This window comes from Oreochromis niloticus, linkage group LG11 (genome assembly GCF_001858045.2).
Source record: "Oreochromis niloticus isolate F11D_XX linkage group LG11, O_niloticus_UMD_NMBU, whole genome shotgun sequence".
NCBI lineage: Eukaryota > Metazoa > Chordata > Actinopteri > Cichliformes > Cichlidae > Oreochromis > Oreochromis niloticus.
In genome coordinates this window covers 33,806,888-33,824,376 of record NC_031976.2, presented here as the reverse complement: position 1 = coordinate 33,824,376, position 17,489 = coordinate 33,806,888, and the positions used below count along the sequence as shown (strand labels likewise).

The 17,489-nt window shown below is 42.7% G+C and overlaps 1 protein-coding gene across 8 annotated transcripts in view; it reads right to left on the bottom strand.

Annotated features, from left to right (window-relative positions):
• Nucleotides 1-17,489, bottom strand: part of satb1b (SATB homeobox 1b) — a 104,758-nt gene that overhangs the window by 35,773 nt on the left and 51,496 nt on the right. For 5 of the 8 annotated variants that reach the window (XM_013268416.3, XM_025911226.1, XM_025911227.1 and 2 more), the window contains exons 2-5: nucleotides 8,551-8,789; nucleotides 5,545-5,721; nucleotides 4,533-4,659; nucleotides 163-286 (exon numbers count right to left, since the gene is read on the bottom strand). In XM_013268416.3, coding sequence (XP_013123870.1) covers nucleotides 163-286; nucleotides 4,533-4,659; nucleotides 5,545-5,721; nucleotides 8,551-8,764 — 642 coding nt within the window. In that variant the 5' untranslated portion in view covers nucleotides 8,765-8,789. Of the gene's footprint in view, nucleotides 1-162; nucleotides 287-4,532; nucleotides 4,660-5,544; nucleotides 5,722-8,550; nucleotides 8,790-10,665; nucleotides 11,901-17,489 lie in introns of those variants that run through there. The other 3 variants (XM_025911228.1, XM_013268420.3, XM_013268415.3) reach the window with 2 other exon arrangements.

Sequence of the window (17,489 nt, the reverse complement as noted above, 5' to 3'; positions counted from 1 at the left end):
GTGATCAAACTCACGGCATTTGATAAGTTAAAGATAAAACACGGAGGTGATGGAGACAGTGGTGTTTGTTTAGTTGTGCGGTATGGTAGAAGGGTGTAGGGTTGGGCTTTTTGTTTTGTTTTTTGTCTTTTTTTTTTAAATAAGCAGTTTGGTCTTCAGCACCTGTGATAAAGGACATTCTTTAGCCAGAGAGCTCTGATTCATGTCTTTGAGTAACTCCTTGAGGGCGTTTCTTACTGTAGAGTGGCTCCATTGCTCGGGCGGCAGGTCCTCCAGCTTAGGACAACTGTGAAGAGAGAGGAGACACACAGGGATTTGGGGTGGAGGGTGACAGGGAGGATAAGGATGGGGAGAAGGAGAAAGGGATGAGTGTGAGGAAAGGACAGACAGGGATAGAAAGGAGAAAGGGGGAAAGAGTAGAGCATGAAAACAAATTCAGATGGAACAGAGACTGAGACAGGAAGGCAGCAGCTATGATGGGATCTTCAATGAAATGCTAAAATTCACAATCTTGCAGCTGAGTATAAACATTACACATGTGTATTACACATGAACTATAGAGGCATTTTTGTGCAACTTCAATCCAACATTATAGACCTTAAAAATATTGCTGCATCTTAAATCACATATTTTCACATTTACATTTGATATTTCAAAAAAGCTGGGTGTGAAACACTGTCCACATCTTACTCTTAGAGGTTGCCAGACGGAGGGAAAACCAAACAATTTGCAGCTTTGGGAAAGGGTCAGCAGGTGTCGTGATGTTAATACTGGCTAGCTAGCTAAGAGCAGAAGGTTTTTTTTCCTACTCTGAAAAATAAAACCACACACCGAACGTGTCGGCATTGTTTTGTGTGAAATTTTCATTAGAAGAAATTAAATACAAAACGCAGACAATTGTAGTGAAATTTATAAATGACATATCTAGTGAGTATACAATGCTACCCCGCTGAAAATGATAAGTGCACAGTATTCAGCGTGTACAACATAAAAGCATAAGAAAAAATTAAGAGTCGAGACAGGTTTTTCTTCAGTCTACTCCTAAAATAGTAAAACGTCTGCCTAATATTTGAAAAAAATGTGGACATTATCAACTGAGTGGATATTTTATTGTAGCATAATTTCACTACTTTTGTTATTCGATTTAGCCTACACAAGTCAGAAAACATAACAAAATGTCTCAAAGCGCATGTTAAAATTGTTGTGCTCTATTTTCTAAAAACAAGAGAAACGCACCAAATCCTCAGCCAGCCAGGAGACGCTTGAACCTTTTTCGATTATCATCATTACTGCTGATTAATTTTCTGTCAGTCAACTCGACTGATCATTTCTCCACTAATCAAGTGCTGAGCTGAAAATTCTGGAAGCAAATCACTTTCCCCCAAAAACAAAGGTGTCAAACACAGTTGCAGCATTTCGCCTGACCCCGGTTGAGGAACATATACATGCATACGTGGATAAATTGGTTGGCTCACATCAGATAGGCAGAGCAGCAAAGACAGCGAGGAAACCAGAGAGAAAGCGAGCTGAACGCACACGGGTCCCTGCTCGTTTTTCCTGCTGCAAGCGCCCCTCCAAGACAGACAGATTTCATTTGGCGCATCAAGCAGATGCATCTGGAGATTGCTCTGTCTCTCTCTCTCTCTCTGTATCTGCCTGCCTCGATCTCTCTCCCTCTTTCATATTCTCTCTCTCTCTCTCTTTTTCTCTCTCTCCTGATTGTTCTGATTAGTTAATTACTTTATACAACACATCTGCTGGATTGATGCATGAATTATACATCAGCTGCATGTGGCGACTATTATTTCGTGTTACTTCTACCTTCCTGGCTTGTTGTGCTCGGCGAAACAATTTAAGGTGTTACTGGCGAGATTTCTGCTGCAGTCGGGGCGGGGGGGCTTTAAGAGTTTGGCGGCGTGGGTAAGAAAAAGGAGAAAAACAAATACAAACCAATAACAATATTGACAATTGCGTATATACGGCGTAATCAAAATGGAGCTGTATATCAAACAGACCGTCTTTGCTGTTCGCCTGTGCTGGAATCGCGAGCTGCAGAGACACCGACTGAATTCTGGGTTTTGAAAACGTAAAATATATTTACGTGGTGGGTGGGAGCAGAGAATAACTCAACTGGGCTCCCGTGACTTTGTGTGTGTTTCGCATTACACTTACTGCTGAATTACTTTACGTTAAACCTGGCTTGAGACGTGAGTAAGAGAGCGATGAGGGTGCATGAGATGCTGTGTGTGTGTGCCTGTCCATAAATCTGTCAACCGGTGTGTTGGAAATGTTATGAGCGAGGAGATAGCAGGAGAATGGAACAGAAAAGGGATGCACACCACATCTGCTACTAAGAAAACATACACATGCACACTCTAACACACAAACAATGGATTTTCCAGAACACCTTAAACTGCTCCAGTAGCTAGAAAGCCTCTGGGGAGACGGAAGTGAACAAGAGGAGGGAGAGTGGGAGAGAGAGACAGGCAGAGACACAGAGAGAGAGAGAGAGAGGGGCAGCGGAGAAAGACAGCTATCCATGCATTCAGGGGCTAGCAAGCCGGAAATAAACACAACCTTCTGTAGTCTGGCTGGTGGACGTGTTCACATCAGTCGGCGTGCCTGTGTGTGTGTGTGTGTGTGTGTGTGTGTGTGTGTGAGTGCTTCATTGGTGGAGGTGGGTGGTGATGGTGTTGGTGGCGGGGGAAACAGAAGGAGAGGGAAGAGAAAAGGAAGAGGCAGAGCGAGGTAGAAAAAGAGTAGAAACAGCTCTCCAGAGGGTTGCAGAACACTGGGTTAGCGTGCAGCTGGCACAAGCCTCCACACCAGAGCCAGTCGGCTGTTTGTGTGCGCGCGCATGTGTGTGTGTGTCCATGAGTGCATATGAGCCTGTTTGTGTCCATGTCTATAAATGCTTGTATGCTCTTGCCGTGTGTATAAATATGACAAAGCCTCACACCTACAGAGAATAATTTAGCATACAATATGGTGAGCAATGACAGGAGAAAGCTAGCAGTATTCAGTATAGGAAAGGTTTCATCTTCATCATTCGCAATGTAGACTCAAAAGAAATATATTTTGCCTAAAATATCCGCTGCAGCCAGGTTTATTTATGGAACTATTTCAGGTGAGTCATTTTTAGCCACGCAGTCACCGACCACATTCGTTTATTTGTTTTTTTGGAGCTGAAGCAGAGCTTGGTTTAAAAACGGTTATTTACTTATCATATTTTATGTTTCCACTGCAAAATGTTAAAAATCACTCAGCGGTTAATTTCAGAGAATCACTTCTCAGATATGGATAAGCTAGATTGTTAGGAAGAGTTACAATTCTCCGTAATCCATGTTCTGATCAATTAATCAGTGGTTTTTTTGGGGTTTTGAATGGGTTTTTCCCACTTCCTGGCAACGGCCAGTCTGAGTAATAAGGTTATTCTCGGTATTAAACACATAAACTGGCACATGCTATATGTGTTATTGCTAGAAGCAGAGATTAGGTGGTTTATCTCTACAAACTTTCAAGAGAGAATTCATTAAAAAAAAGTCTAATTTATGTATTTTTAATTTGGCCTGCTGTGGTATTTATCTAACTGATTTTGGTGTGAACTGTCCAGTTTGGGAGATGTCAGCTGATGTCCACAACAGCCAAGAAGCTGGTAGTAGGAGAGCTTTTAAGGTAAAGACAAAGCTTTTTCAAAGCCTTATTTAAGGCAAAGTCAGGAAACTTTAAAAAAAAACAGTGATTTTAAACAAGTCTTGGTGGGCATTGAAAATCACGCTTATTTACAAAAATGCTTCAAAGTAACCACCCAAAGAAGTGCCTGCATGTGTTTCAAGATGGCTGCCAAGTTGCTTACTTGAAGGACTTGTGACACATTTGAAAAGCTGACCATCTCTCTTTCCAGAAACCCCCCCAAAAAACTTTTAACTACAGCAGTTCACTGTGTCACTCTTTAAAAGGGACACAAGAGGCTTATGCTAGTGACAAAAACACCACTAGCACGTGTAATAAACAGTGTGATAAACACTGACGGTGTCTCCTGTGCCTGAGCTGTACTGTTTGCTAGCTGCACCAATCTTTTGCATGGCGGATGGAGACAGCAAAAACAAAATAGTTCCTACACGAAACTACTCGCAGCTAGGTTGGTGGACTGTTTTGAGCAACCAGGTTATGGTTTCTGGAAATACATATTGCTGCTGAGTTTTGTTTAATTATGTATTTTCTTGGCATTTTTGCACCACAAGATATGTGTCATTTATTTCCATTATAGCAATGAGAAGGCAGACATTTCTACAACCAATATATCTTCAAAACGCTGAAACTCACATCGAAATTATCTAGATGGATAAAGAGCGCAACAGATCAGAGGGGGGAAAATGCTAATGTGATCATGACTAACTGTTCTCTTCAAACACAGTTTTGTGGTTAGCACTCAGGTAAGAATATGTATGAACATGTGCACACATTCTGGGCTGGTGCAACTGTAAATATTCCAGTACACATGTGCCCGAACTTGTGGATTGGTTGCTTACCTGTGCAGCTGGATCTTAAGTGTGACCACGTGGTAGACGTCCTGCAGCATGTCTGCCACTGTGGCGTCTGGTGCGTCTGTCACATATGACAGTGGGACGGGGTTCCACTTCCCCACCTGAATCATACCTGGATGATGCAAAACACATGCAGGCACACATAAATATGGGCAAAATGTGGAAATGCATGAAAAAAAATCACAGATTTGGAAACAAAAGCACAACAATGGACACAGAAGCAAATAAATCAGCACGAAGCCCGCTTTCGCTGTTTATTTTAAAGCCGTAAACATGCACGGTAGGAACGAAGCCACGCGTAGATACCCCCAGAAGCATTCCGGTGCCATAAATGCTCTTTATTTCCTTAATTTTCACTGAAATCGCAACAACCACGCAGGATTTTTCCTGAGAGTGCTTTTAAAACAGTGGCAGCCCGCACAGCAGAAAGAGAGATGGAAGACTGCTCATGAGAAAGGTGGCCTAGGATGTGTATGTATGTGCAGCGTGATGGACAGCCTATAATAAAAAAGCATGCATCGAGGCACCTTGAAACAGCCGCACTCAGCCTACGTGTGCTCAAGTGCAATTAGCAGACCCTTTCCTCCACCTGCCCCTCCCACCCACTGTCACCGAGGGTATATGCATATAAATATATACAATATGAGCGCTCAAGTGAATGTGCATGTAAACATTTTAGTGGGTAAACCTGTGCAGCTAGCCTCTGTGAGAGTGCGAGGATACCTCTGTGTGGGAATATGTAGCGTATGACCCCTGGGAGACTTGAGCATCTCCTTTCTGGGATCAGTGTCAGGTTGTGTTACTGTGGCTTCAGATCTGCTGGCGGTAGGCTATTATGGTCACAGAGTGTATGTGTGTGTGTAGGTTTGAGTGAGTGTGTGTGCACAAGCACCAGCATGTCAGAAAATGCTGTAGAAAAGACGCTGATAAGCATAAAAGAAGAGCGTCAGATCAGAGAAGAAAGAGATGACAATGATGGGAGTGGGTGAGGGGTTACCTTTGGCCTGGGCTGCTGAGCTGTGGGAGTAGCCCAGTGACAGCAGGGCCATCTCGATGAGCTGGTTGAAGAGCATGTCCTTGCGCACCAGGACAAATTCAGCGTGCTCCTCCTTGCTGTCAAAATCCATGGGATTCTCGTAGTGCTCGACCACACAGAACACAGGCAGCATGTTGCCTGCAGACAAAGAGACACAAGCCATTTCTTCACATGTAAAACTCTGACCTTCAGTCCGCTGTTTGCAGAGGAATGGGATTAAAATTTAGGGCAGATGATTAAGTTACACTGAGGTTGACTGTCGAGGGATTAGAAGTGAACATCCAGGTTTAAGCTCTGAACACAAGTTTGGACCACAAAGGCATATTTCATTTTTTATAGGGCAATTTCCTTCAACACCTTCACCTTTTTGTCCCATTGCCAAACTCTATGATCAGCTTGAGGGATCAAATATTACTTGGGTGCATAATTTTAGACACAGAATTTGTTTCGTCTTTTAAGAAATTGCCCTCTTTTTTCTTTCTTTTTTTTCTCCATTTCCATCATCTCCCCCCCTGATGCTTTTTGCTCCAAATTCCCATTTTAAGATTCATTTTTAAATGTTGTAGCATTCCTTCATGTTGCCTAAAGCTTTAAGATGATGACATAATATTGCAGAGGTGTTGCACTATGGCCTGCACTGATTGGTATTGCTTGTGACAAGCAAAAATATACTGTATATTAGACAGAATGATAACCTTAAGCGCGTGTGAACAAACATGCTGCAAAAAACAGAAAGTCTCGTCTCTCTTTTTGGCACAATACACTGTTTATTCACTGTCAAGGTGCTGGGATCACATTAGCCTTTTTCCCCCTGACTGCCAACCCAAAATCATCTTCCCATGATGCAGCGCTTCAAATCCCGAGCCACCTCTGCGCCCTGAGGTTTACGAGTCTGTGTCAACAGTGGCTCTGCTGTTAGGTGGAATGAACAATCCTTGTCCAAAGACTGTCAAATGTTCAAGGGACCAACTGTGCAAATATCATCCAATATGCCATTTTGGCTAAAATAACAGCCGTGAAATTTAGACTTTGAGGGCACAGGGGCGGCTTGGCCTTTTGAAGTTTTAGTCTGAATAAAAACAGAAAGTCAAAATTATGTCAAAGTGCTGATTGGAGGTAATCTTTCGCTTACTGTACTTTGTAAATGTTGCCCTGTTTCCCCACTTTTTCAGTAGGTCTCTGCTCTACCTGCTGCCACCTGGGTACGTTTCTTTACATACGCTGTAAGTGCAGATAGACATGATATACATTCCCATATTTTCCAATCCCAAGCATTCCAGAAGATGCACACAGCTCTGGCAAAACAATCAATAAGCCAACAGATGCAAAAGAATGTGCTGAAAGAGCTGCTTTTCTCCTCCCCTGATTTTAATAGATAAAGATCTAACAATAAAGACTGCTGTGCAGGTTCATTTGGGGGATCAATACTGGCTTTGTTTCCAGGGAGCCCAGAGAGGGCTGCGGTAAATAGTGTTTCGGGCTCGGACACAATGCCCACTGTGGGCCCTCTGCGAAGCCTCCGTGGCTGACCAGCCGCCTCTCTCGGCTGTTTCGCTCTTTTCTAAAATTTGACGAAAAAAAAAGGATGAGAGGAAAAGGAAGAGGAGGGGAGAGCAAAGAGGATGCTTGGAGGAGCAAACGTTGTAGGAGGCCAAGAGAAGCAGAGATGATGAAGGTGAGAAATTAGGCTCTCTCAGCTGGCGTGCAACACGTAGATAAAAAGCAGCGAATAAGAGAAATGGCCCATCCGAGGACACTCGCGCAGCTACATTCCAAGACTTCCTTAGTCCCTCTTGGCCAAAGAAAACCAAACCAGCCAAACAAACAAACATTTGAGCTCTCGCAGCCAAGTGCTATTACAACTCCAAACCTGCAGGATTTCAAACTCAAAAAAAAAAATAAAGAAACATAATCATAAAATGAAGGTTCACATATTGGATGGCTTTGCCCGGCGTGTTTTTCACAAGATGACACTGGTTATATTAAAAAGCTATGTCATAATCTCAAAGTAAAGGCTCCCTTTAAGCAGCAATGGCTCTTAAAGGACTGAAACTTTCCCTTAATAAACAAATGTCAGAGCAGGAGTGCCGGGGTTGGAGAGAGCAGCAGTGACACAGCGCTATGCAGCACGGCACAGGAATAATTCTCACAGTGCTCTTCTATTAGCTATTGTCTGGGCAAATAAGTGGGAGTGTGTGTGTGTGTGTGTGTGTGTGTGTGTGTGCGCGCTGAGATGACTAAAGAAGCATTGTAAAAAGGTTTAAGAGTTTTGGAGAGCATGCAGGGGTGGTGGTGGGTGGAAGGTGCTGTGTGTGTGTGTGTGGGAGGGGGCCTATTTAAACTGCATTTAAATTACTTTCCTCTTTTTACATTGGTTATGTTTCCTCTCAGTCATTACAAATACACACAGAGCTGCGTATACTTTATTTGTATCGCATGCGGTTGATACAGGCTGGCACTGCGACTAACCGTTAACACCTTCATAGATTATCTTGTTGTGTATAAATGACAACTATACAAGATGTCAAAAAATAAGGCCTGAAAGTAAATGGTTATTTTGAATTTAGAATAATTTTGTCTGTAAAATAACAAAAAGTTTTTTTTCTTAAAAGAAAAAAGCAGTGAAAACATTTTCAGATCATTTGTTTTTTCTACCAACACTTAAACCCCCTGAAATATTCAGTTTTCTGTCATATAAAACAAATAAAAGCAGAAACTATTCTAATTTTAGACGCACATATTTGGGATATGTGCTTGATCATTTGATTTGTAATTAATTTTCACCTGTGTTATTAACCCACAAAGCAGCACACCATTTCCCAGAACCCAGAGGGAAGTCTTCATATTGATTATTTTTCCAATAAATACTCCAAAAAAAAAGAATAAACCAATCCGAGATACTAGGAACTATAAATGTTTACAATTATTCCCAATAAATTCCTTTTGATCCGTTTCTGTCTTTCTTACCTTTCTTATGGCAGGTCTTCAGCAGGTGGCTGGTGGGTTTGTACGGGACGCCTCCGAGTTTGGTCCCGGTGCTGCCCAGCCTGGCCCGGCCCAGGGGGCTGCCGTTCTGCTCCAGCCGGGGCAGCTTGGCCGGCGGGGCCTTGGCCTCTGCCATGCTGTTGACCAGCTCTGAGTTCTCCTTGCCCAAACACGTCTCGCTGAGATGTTCCATCATTCTCAGCACCTCAGCTCACTATCACCTGGGGGAGGCAGAAACAGCATATAATCAGCTGCCAGGGGAGATATGCGTGTGGCATAAAAGAAGCAGGAGAATGAGGAGCTGCCATGTGATACGAAGAAGCAATGAACGCGAAATCTTTTGTGTTGATATCACTGACATGTGAAGATGTGAAGGGACATTTTTATAGAGCAAAAAAAAGTCCTTTAAGTAATTGAGACCTCTGAAAACGGACCCATTACGGCAGTAACTGTCAATTCGCCTCGGTTATGATGACTCGGGCCACGGTGATGTCATCTTGCTGCTGTAATGTTCCCATTTTTTAACGCATGTATTATGTATGGGTGTCCCGCTAGAAATTCCCATGCGAGCGGAGGCAAACAGGCCGAGGTTTTAGAGCAAATACATTAATTTGCTGGGAGATTCCACTTGAATAAATACAGTACAGTTCAAGGAACAAGGTTGTGCTGCGGAGCACGCACGGAAGGGAAACTAACGTAATTCAGTTTGTGAGTCACTTTGTGTGGCTTACCATTCGTGACGCAGCTTGGAGAAAAAAAGAAAGAAGGCGAAAGGCCGCACCGTCATTTTGTTGTGGCAGACAAACAAAATCAGTTACAAGCTTTTACAGGTGTGAACTTTATTTTTAGATTCTGCAAGTGCAGCAAAACACCCGTGGCGAGCAATGAGTTTACAACTTTAGGATGTGGGGGGGAGAAAGCAGCTTGAGGAAACTCCAAAACAGGCAGTAGCTGACTCATGAGGGTAGTCATCTAAAGTGGGAAAGAAAAGGGAGGAAGAGACAAAAAGGAAAGATGGAGGATGGCTGCTTTACCCACAGGTGTGCTTACACACACAAACACACACACAGCTTCCTACATCATTTGAAGTGCTCGGGCAAACTTCGAAAATCTGATCAATGATAATAATAATAATATGAATAATATTAGGACACGACAGAAAAATAATTATTCGTGGTGGTTAGTGGGTGCCGGTGGACTGAACTGGAATGCTGTTGTCAAAGAGTGAAAAGGGCAAAATCATCCACCCCCACTCAAAAGATCATGAACTCCTCGATTCATAACATCCAATGAAGCAACTAATTCCCCACAGAGGGGGAGCCAAAGGAATCCAGACCCGGATACAGTCTGGATCCAGGTCAGGATTTTTATATGACCTTAAAACACAAAAACCAGAGCGATAGTTCAAATGGGCACATCACCCCTAAAGGGCAGAGGTGTCTCCAGAGAGACAGCCCCTCGCACTCACACCAAATACAGCTGGACTCGAGTATCTTTGATCTCACAATGCCCAGCAAGACTGGATGAAATATGGACAGGGTGAGTTGTGGGATGTAACCAAGTGCATTTATTCAGTTACTTTACTAAAGCACAGTTTTAAGGATACCTTTGAAGTTTTTGCCACTTATTATTGTTCAGTTTTTTTTAATCCAATAAAAAAATTGTAATATTATAAATAAAGCTACCCAGCAATATAGAAAATAATTAAATTAGTCTTTTGATGCAAAATAAAGTGCTATATACATTATTGAATCAGCAAATATAATGATAACATGATGTATATGTTTCTGCATCATCAATACTTTAACTGTAGGTACCTAAAAGTGCTGCTAAAGTTTTTGTACTTGTAGACTTTCACTTAAATAAAGAGTTTAACCACTTTGTAAAAGAGTTACTTAATACAAAACAAGTCACAATCAATTCATCAAACACTGCTTTCTACAGCCCCCCCCCCTGCTTTGTTCTGGGCCACCCCATTTACAAAAATCCTGGACGCCCCTGCTCAAAGGGGGGTGGGAGTTAAGAGAGGACAAGTTGAGTTAAAAAAGAAAGAAAGAAAGAAAAGAAATAGAAAAGAAAAAAAAACTTCAAACCAACCTGAACCGCAGCACTTCAGCACTGGAGAGCATATAACACCGGCTGGAAAACGCTTCTTCTTCAAGTTTGGCCAGGGTAGAAAAGATAGAAGAAAAAAAAAGAAAAAGAAAGAAACCCCCCCTCCCCAAAAACAACTCCCGGTTCCTCTCTTGTTATCTCTCTACGTGTGCATGACAGCGAGGGGTTCCCAAAATCAGTGTTTAAAAAGATGCTTTCTCCTGCTCTTCTTGGCGGAGGACTGGCAGGCGGTGAGAAAAAACAACAACAACCCGGGTCTGTGCAAGGGAGGACGAGGTCGCGATGGACCGTGATAGGCGAACATTGGTAAGCGGTTGTGCGTGTGCGGCAGGAGCGGAGAGAGACAGGAGTGTGCAGCCCTGACGTTACAGCCAATTCCGTCCAAGTGGAGGAAAAAAGACGGCAACGGAAAGCGTTAAAACCGGCGACATTTAGCAACGCTTACAAGTGAAGGCGACTTCGGCTTTAGTTCGCAGCACAACATCCAAAACGGCGAGCAGGCAGCCGCACAGTACGGCCAGCACGAACCACAAGCACCTCGGACACAGTTGTAACAACAACAACCGCCGCCGAGACCTAACAAACCCTCGCTGTGTGTGTTCACGGAGGGACTACGGGAAAAAATAGCTCAGCGTCGGCTTAGCTAGATTTGACTGCCGGCAGACTGAGAGAGAGCAAAAATACTAAGAAGCGACTGTGTGAGCTTGCCATGGAGGCGATGTGGAGACGATATGCGGACAGTCGAAACAGGTTCGCAAAATAAAACAAGGAGAGGGGGGTCAAAAAGTGCGGTTTACTTTCCGATGCCGAGGATGAATAAGGCTCGCTGTGGATGCATAAGAGAGCTGCCTTGATAGTAATAGTAGGAGGTGTCCTGTTGGCTGGGGATTGGCGTCCGGACGGAGCTCCTCTTTCTCTCTATCTCCCTCTCTGTCTCTCCCCCTCTCACTCCGTCTCTCCCTCTCTGTCCCCATTAAATTATTAGTTGTATTGACTCATCACTCCCCCCTCTCCTCTCCTCGCTGCTGGTGCTGCCGCTGCCTCTGCTTTCCTTCTCTCCTCCTCATTTCAAATGGCGTGGTAAGAGGGGGTAAAAAAAAATAGGGTAAAAAAATAGAAGAAAGGATGGGGATGTGTGTGTGTGCGAGAGAGAGAGAGCAGGAGATGGGGTGTAAAGTGTGTGAGAATAAGAGAAAATAAGAGGAATAATCCCCTCACACACCACCAACACCAGCAGCTTTCTCTATTAGAATAAAAACAGATGATTCCTCCGCATCTCAGGCAGGAAAAGTCCTGGCGGAGACAAAGTGGAGAAAGTGGACCGGGAGCGAAACCACACACACACACACACACACACACACATAAACACACATGCATTCACACACACTCACTAATACACACACAATGGGGAGGAACGGTGGTGCGATTTCCGGCTGTGCGCGCAGGAATTTTTAATCAGCTTGATTAGAGTGAGGCGGTCCTGCATTTATTACCGAGTAACACACAGATGCTCACACACACACACGCGCGCGCGCGATACCTTAATTTATGATGTGTTTTATTTATTTGTTTATTTATTTATTTCAAGACTTTACTTTGGGCCAAATGTACAGTTTTTGTTTGACAAAACAATCTACATTCAGATGTAGTCAGAATAGCAAAATAAGTAAGGTGGCTGCCCCTTTGAGACAAACTGAAATCAAAAAGTAAAAGTAAGAAAAAATTTAAAAAATGCTGTGTTTGCAAAAAACAAAAACCGTTTATTTAAAACTCCAAAATAATCTCATAACTAGGAATAAAAATACATTTTTTGCAGAGTAGAAATATTGTTTGGAGTTTGATCCAAACCATACACTAAATATATTTAAGGCCACTATAAATGACCTCAGGATGCAAATGTGATAGCTGAGCATTACTGACCCTGCTTTAGGTCTGAGCTTAAACATTAACCATTTTGCTTTGTCTCATACACATAAGTACCTATTTTGTGCATTTTCCTATTCCATGTGTGGATTACTGATCACAGTTGATGGTGCTGATGTTTATCTTGGCAAACACACATTTCCAAAGGATATTTTTAATCTCAAGAGTCATATTTTCCTAGTTAAATAAAGACTAAATAAAAATATAAAATTACATACGCTACAAAGTAATATAAGAAATTACACATATAAGTCTAAAAAGCAGATAATAGCTTTATTTCAAATGAAAAAGTGACTACATATTAATATATTTATTTACATTTTCCACCCTTACAGCAATAATATACAATTTAGACTCATATTTTTGTATAAATATGTATGTTGGTTGTTTATCAACTTGAATATTAAGCTTTAGCGATTTCTCAGGGCTATTATTGAAATAGTACAAGTAATACACTTTTTTTTAAAATCAGTCTTCATTGCCACATCTCTCATTTCCCTCTCTCAACATTTAGCTTTCAGCAGTCTTCCCATATGTGCTAAAACTTTACCTCCACTGCAAGTTAGACCAAAATATTAGATGAGCTAATCTCTGTTGATATTGTCAACAGAAACCCTGAACAGGCTGATGTTAAGCTATTGTCATTATTTTGTAATTATTTCTTAAACCAGTCCCTGCTGGCCGAACTGCCAAAACATCACACAAGTTAATCTGTTGGTATTGTCAATAAAGGCCTGATCTGGTGTTTTTACCGAACCATTAAGGTGACCCAATAATAAGATCTTCACTCTGACTTCATGAGAAAAAGGTCATTTTAATGATGGACACACCCACACATGGTGTGAGGCTGTATCTGACTCTCCATCTTTAGATCCTAGAAAGAGCCAGATGGGGGAGTGTGTGAGGCAAAGTTCAGCGTTGAGAGTACATGGGGAAATAGATTTTACACATTAAGTGAAAATATGGGGACACTTGTTTCATAAAAAGCGTGCTCTTCTTCACACTTAACATAAGGTGTGGCTTTGTCATCAGGCCAGTGTGTACATCAAAGAGAAACGAAGAAACACGTCTGTCCAGGCTGTGCAAGAACAAAAACAGGAAACCAACAGAAAACAGGAAGTGTGTGTACCTATCACATCGACAGAACCTGAATCTTGCCGATTGTGGAGGTCAGGTGTGCATGAAGTGCTACATAACACTACATGCTGACTTATGTCTTTGCAGAGTTGATAAAGCTCATCCGCGCAAAAAAAAAAAAGACGGCAAACCGTCTCACACAAAGCTGCTGTTTCATAAACAATGCATCCCGGCAGTTGTAAGCATCTCAGCTTAGCCAGTGACGGCAGTCGGAGAAGCTCGACAAAGAAAATCGTTCTAAATTTACATAAAGTGCTTCTTTTAGGCAGGGAAAGAACTGGAGGTCTTTAAAATAAAGCCAACCCTGGAACCGATCAAAAAAACCAATCACGGAAGAAGTGATGCATCACAGTTACACCTCTCATTCACCCCCCTAGTTGTGAAACTAAATCATTGTTCCACCCACCACCATGGGGTCAAAAGTTTGTTCATTTTAAAATACATTTGTGTCCAAAAAGACTGCATTAGAAATTCATAGCAGGAGGCCATCAAAGAGGCTTTTAACAAAAAAAAAAAAAATTCAACATGAAACTCACCTTTCGGACCTGAGATGGAACGTCTTGCAATATTGACACCTAGTTAGTGTGAGGTGTAAGTTTTGAGGAGGCGGTTGCATTTTAAAAGGGTCCCACGTCTTGTGTGGTTTTTTTAACAGGAAGTAGAAGAGTTGTTGAAAACGCTGATATGCGACCCCAGCATGTTTGAATTCACGTGCAGAGGCTGTCACTCAAAGATTCAGCAATCAATTCTTATCTCAACCATTCTCTGGTTTTCAGTGAGCTGCCAACACTTGCACTAAAACCAGCTGTGGTGTACAGTGTGGTTAAAGGACCCAAATTGTGGAGTAAATACTATTTATACATCTTCAGAGATTCATATTATTCAGCAACAAGACTTCCACCAAGCCCTTTAAGACATAAAAGTCACAAATGGATTATTTGTAAGTTTACCACATCATAGATACATGAAAGTAAAGAACATTTTACTTTATTTTTCATGAATAGAAATAATAATAATCATGAATATCGTGTGTGTGCATGCATGCACCTCCTTTTCAGGTTCTCTGTGATATGTACTAACATGAATCTGACAGGCTGGAGCCCCCCTACACCCACACCTTCTCTTCAGCAGATTGCTTTGCATCACCTCAGCTTGCACAGCATTGCTACTCAACGTTCTGCACGTTGACATGTTTTCCACGTTTGACATGTTTTACATGATGTTCACGGCAGCGGCTCCCGTTCCTCTCTCTTTCTTTTTTTTAACCAGTTTTTTTCTTCCTTGGCCGTCGTTAGCAGCATCCGGAAAACAGGAGCGATGGTGAAAGCGAGCCATTGTCGGCAAATGCTCTTTTCTATCTGGCATGACGCAAGCAGCCGCAGTCATTTCCACTGTGATTGTCGGGCACCATCAGAGAGCATCGATAACCCCTGCCAGGCCTTGGCACCGCCAACAGGTGCCGGCACTGCCAGCTAGGTTGGCACCGACGTGGCTGTGAAAACCCTCTGACATCCAGAAGGGCACAGATTTGCACTGAATGCACCACTGAATCAACACTGCTGATTATCAATTAACATATACCGTTTTGTATCACACAGAAAAGAGGGAAAAATGGGTTTTGAAACACAGAAAGCCGTTTTAAAAATACTAGCTGTGCGGTGTTATAATCATGTGCTGAATGCAGATTTAGCTCTGTTCAAGGTGGGTTTTTACAAGCCTTGTGTGGCTTTGTGTTGGGGAGATGCATGTACACAAGTGTAATTGTTCAGGCAGGATTTTGTGCCTGATGGCTACATTTGTAAAGAAATCATGAAAAATGACATGACAGACTGGATGCTAAAGAGACACCTCATATTTAAATAATATTTAAATATATTTCACCCTCAGTGTGTGCATTATCACAGGTACTGCGTGTGTTTTTTCCCATAACACACTTATCAGTGGTATCATATCTGGCCCGCTGCTTTTTAAACCACACGTCCCTGAAGAAATGAAGTATTACGTGTCTTTCATTTAAAAGGACACTAATAATCGGCACACAAAAGGGGGAGAAAAGGCTGAAAATGAATAAGAAAATATATTATTGTTGGCTCAGCATCGAGAGGCGTCTTTATTTAGTGTATCAAGCGAAGCGGCGCCGCCATCACTTACTCTACGTAGGTGTTGTGATGTCTTCATGCTCACCACTTGTGATGCTTCTAATGGGAATTAATGCGATTATTTGGTTACTAATACAAATTAGTCTGCGGATCCAGTCTGAGCAAACACACAGACACAGCATGGGGGTTAGCGCTGTCACTGGTTCGACTTTGAGCTCTTTCTGCAAGTGTCTCGCGCAACAAAAAAAACACACACACATAAACATAATAGTATTATTAGAGGCTGAAGAGGATTTAATAATCTGTCGAGGAAACGTGTCAAAACACGCCTGCATCAGTGTGGGTGCGCAGACGAACCTCAAAAATATGTCATGTGCAGAGAAAAAATGAAAACAAGGGTGTTGTACAGTAGATGCCGTGCAAAACCAAGAAGCAGTTAAATGAGTAGCAAAAAAAAAACGAAGCCACAAAAATAAAGCGAACCTCTTTTCTAAACAAGAGCACAGCACTTGGTGCAGAATTGATTTTTCTATCATGAATGAATTCAGGAAAAAGGGAGGCGTTTGACTTGTTTAGTGCCACTGACATTTCTTTGACAGTGTGTGGGCAAATAAGTTTCAAAAGGCGCTACAGACTCCACTAACCCAACCCAGAATATTACACTTTCTCAACAATACAAGCGCAATGTGTCATCATTTGGTTCGATGCTGTCTCAGAGGTGCTCATTGTTTTCTCAGAAATGTTTTTTTAAGAGTGACCGGTTTCACCCTTGGTGTGTGTGTGTGTGTGTGTGTGTTCGCTGTCACAGGTACTGCTTGCGTTTTCCTGTTGCGCACAAACTGCTCGCATTCAGCTCTGTACAGAGCTCAGCTTTGAGGTGGTTTATTAATATTTACATGCAAGACGTAAAGAGCTGCTTACACGGTTGCTACGAGGTGACCACAAAAAGACAAACTACTCCGCCGTGAAGATATCCTTCAGCTCGAATTAGTTCCGTGTTTTAAATTAGCTTCTCATACAAGGAGTGTGGCTTTCAATTAGCGGCAGGAGAAGGTGATTTCTACATTTCTCATATGTCCGCGCTTTGGTGTGGGAGGAGGCAGAAAAGAGAGAAAGAAAGAACAAGGGGGATGTAATGAACTGAGAGTCGGCTCCTAAGTACTTAATTGTTTTATAATCACATGAAGTCGACAGAAATAGAAGCAGAGCAAGTGGTCTCCACCTCAGGCCTGCTGACAGGAAGGCCTAACGCCAGTTCCCCTCAGAGGGTCTCGACGTCGCTGCAGACGGCAGACGCCACGAGGATTTCCTCCCTCCCCATTTCTGATACACAGACAGATCGACCGCTGCACTCCCATCTCTTGTTTTCAGGTTAAAACTCTCCACACCCAGCAGCCACCCCAATGGCGTGTGGTGTACACTGTATACTGTGCAGCTCCCACACAGATGCACGCCACACAGACAGACACATGTACATCCGCTCAGTGGTGGCGAGCGTGTTTCCGCGCCGTTTATAACAAGGCCCCTCTGCCCTGGAAGTTTGTGCCTTTTGCCCGAACCCGTGACCCCCGCCATCAGGATAACATCGGCTGTAATGACCGCCGAGCAGCGCAGTGTCGGTTCAAGCCCGTGTCAGGCCTCCTCACG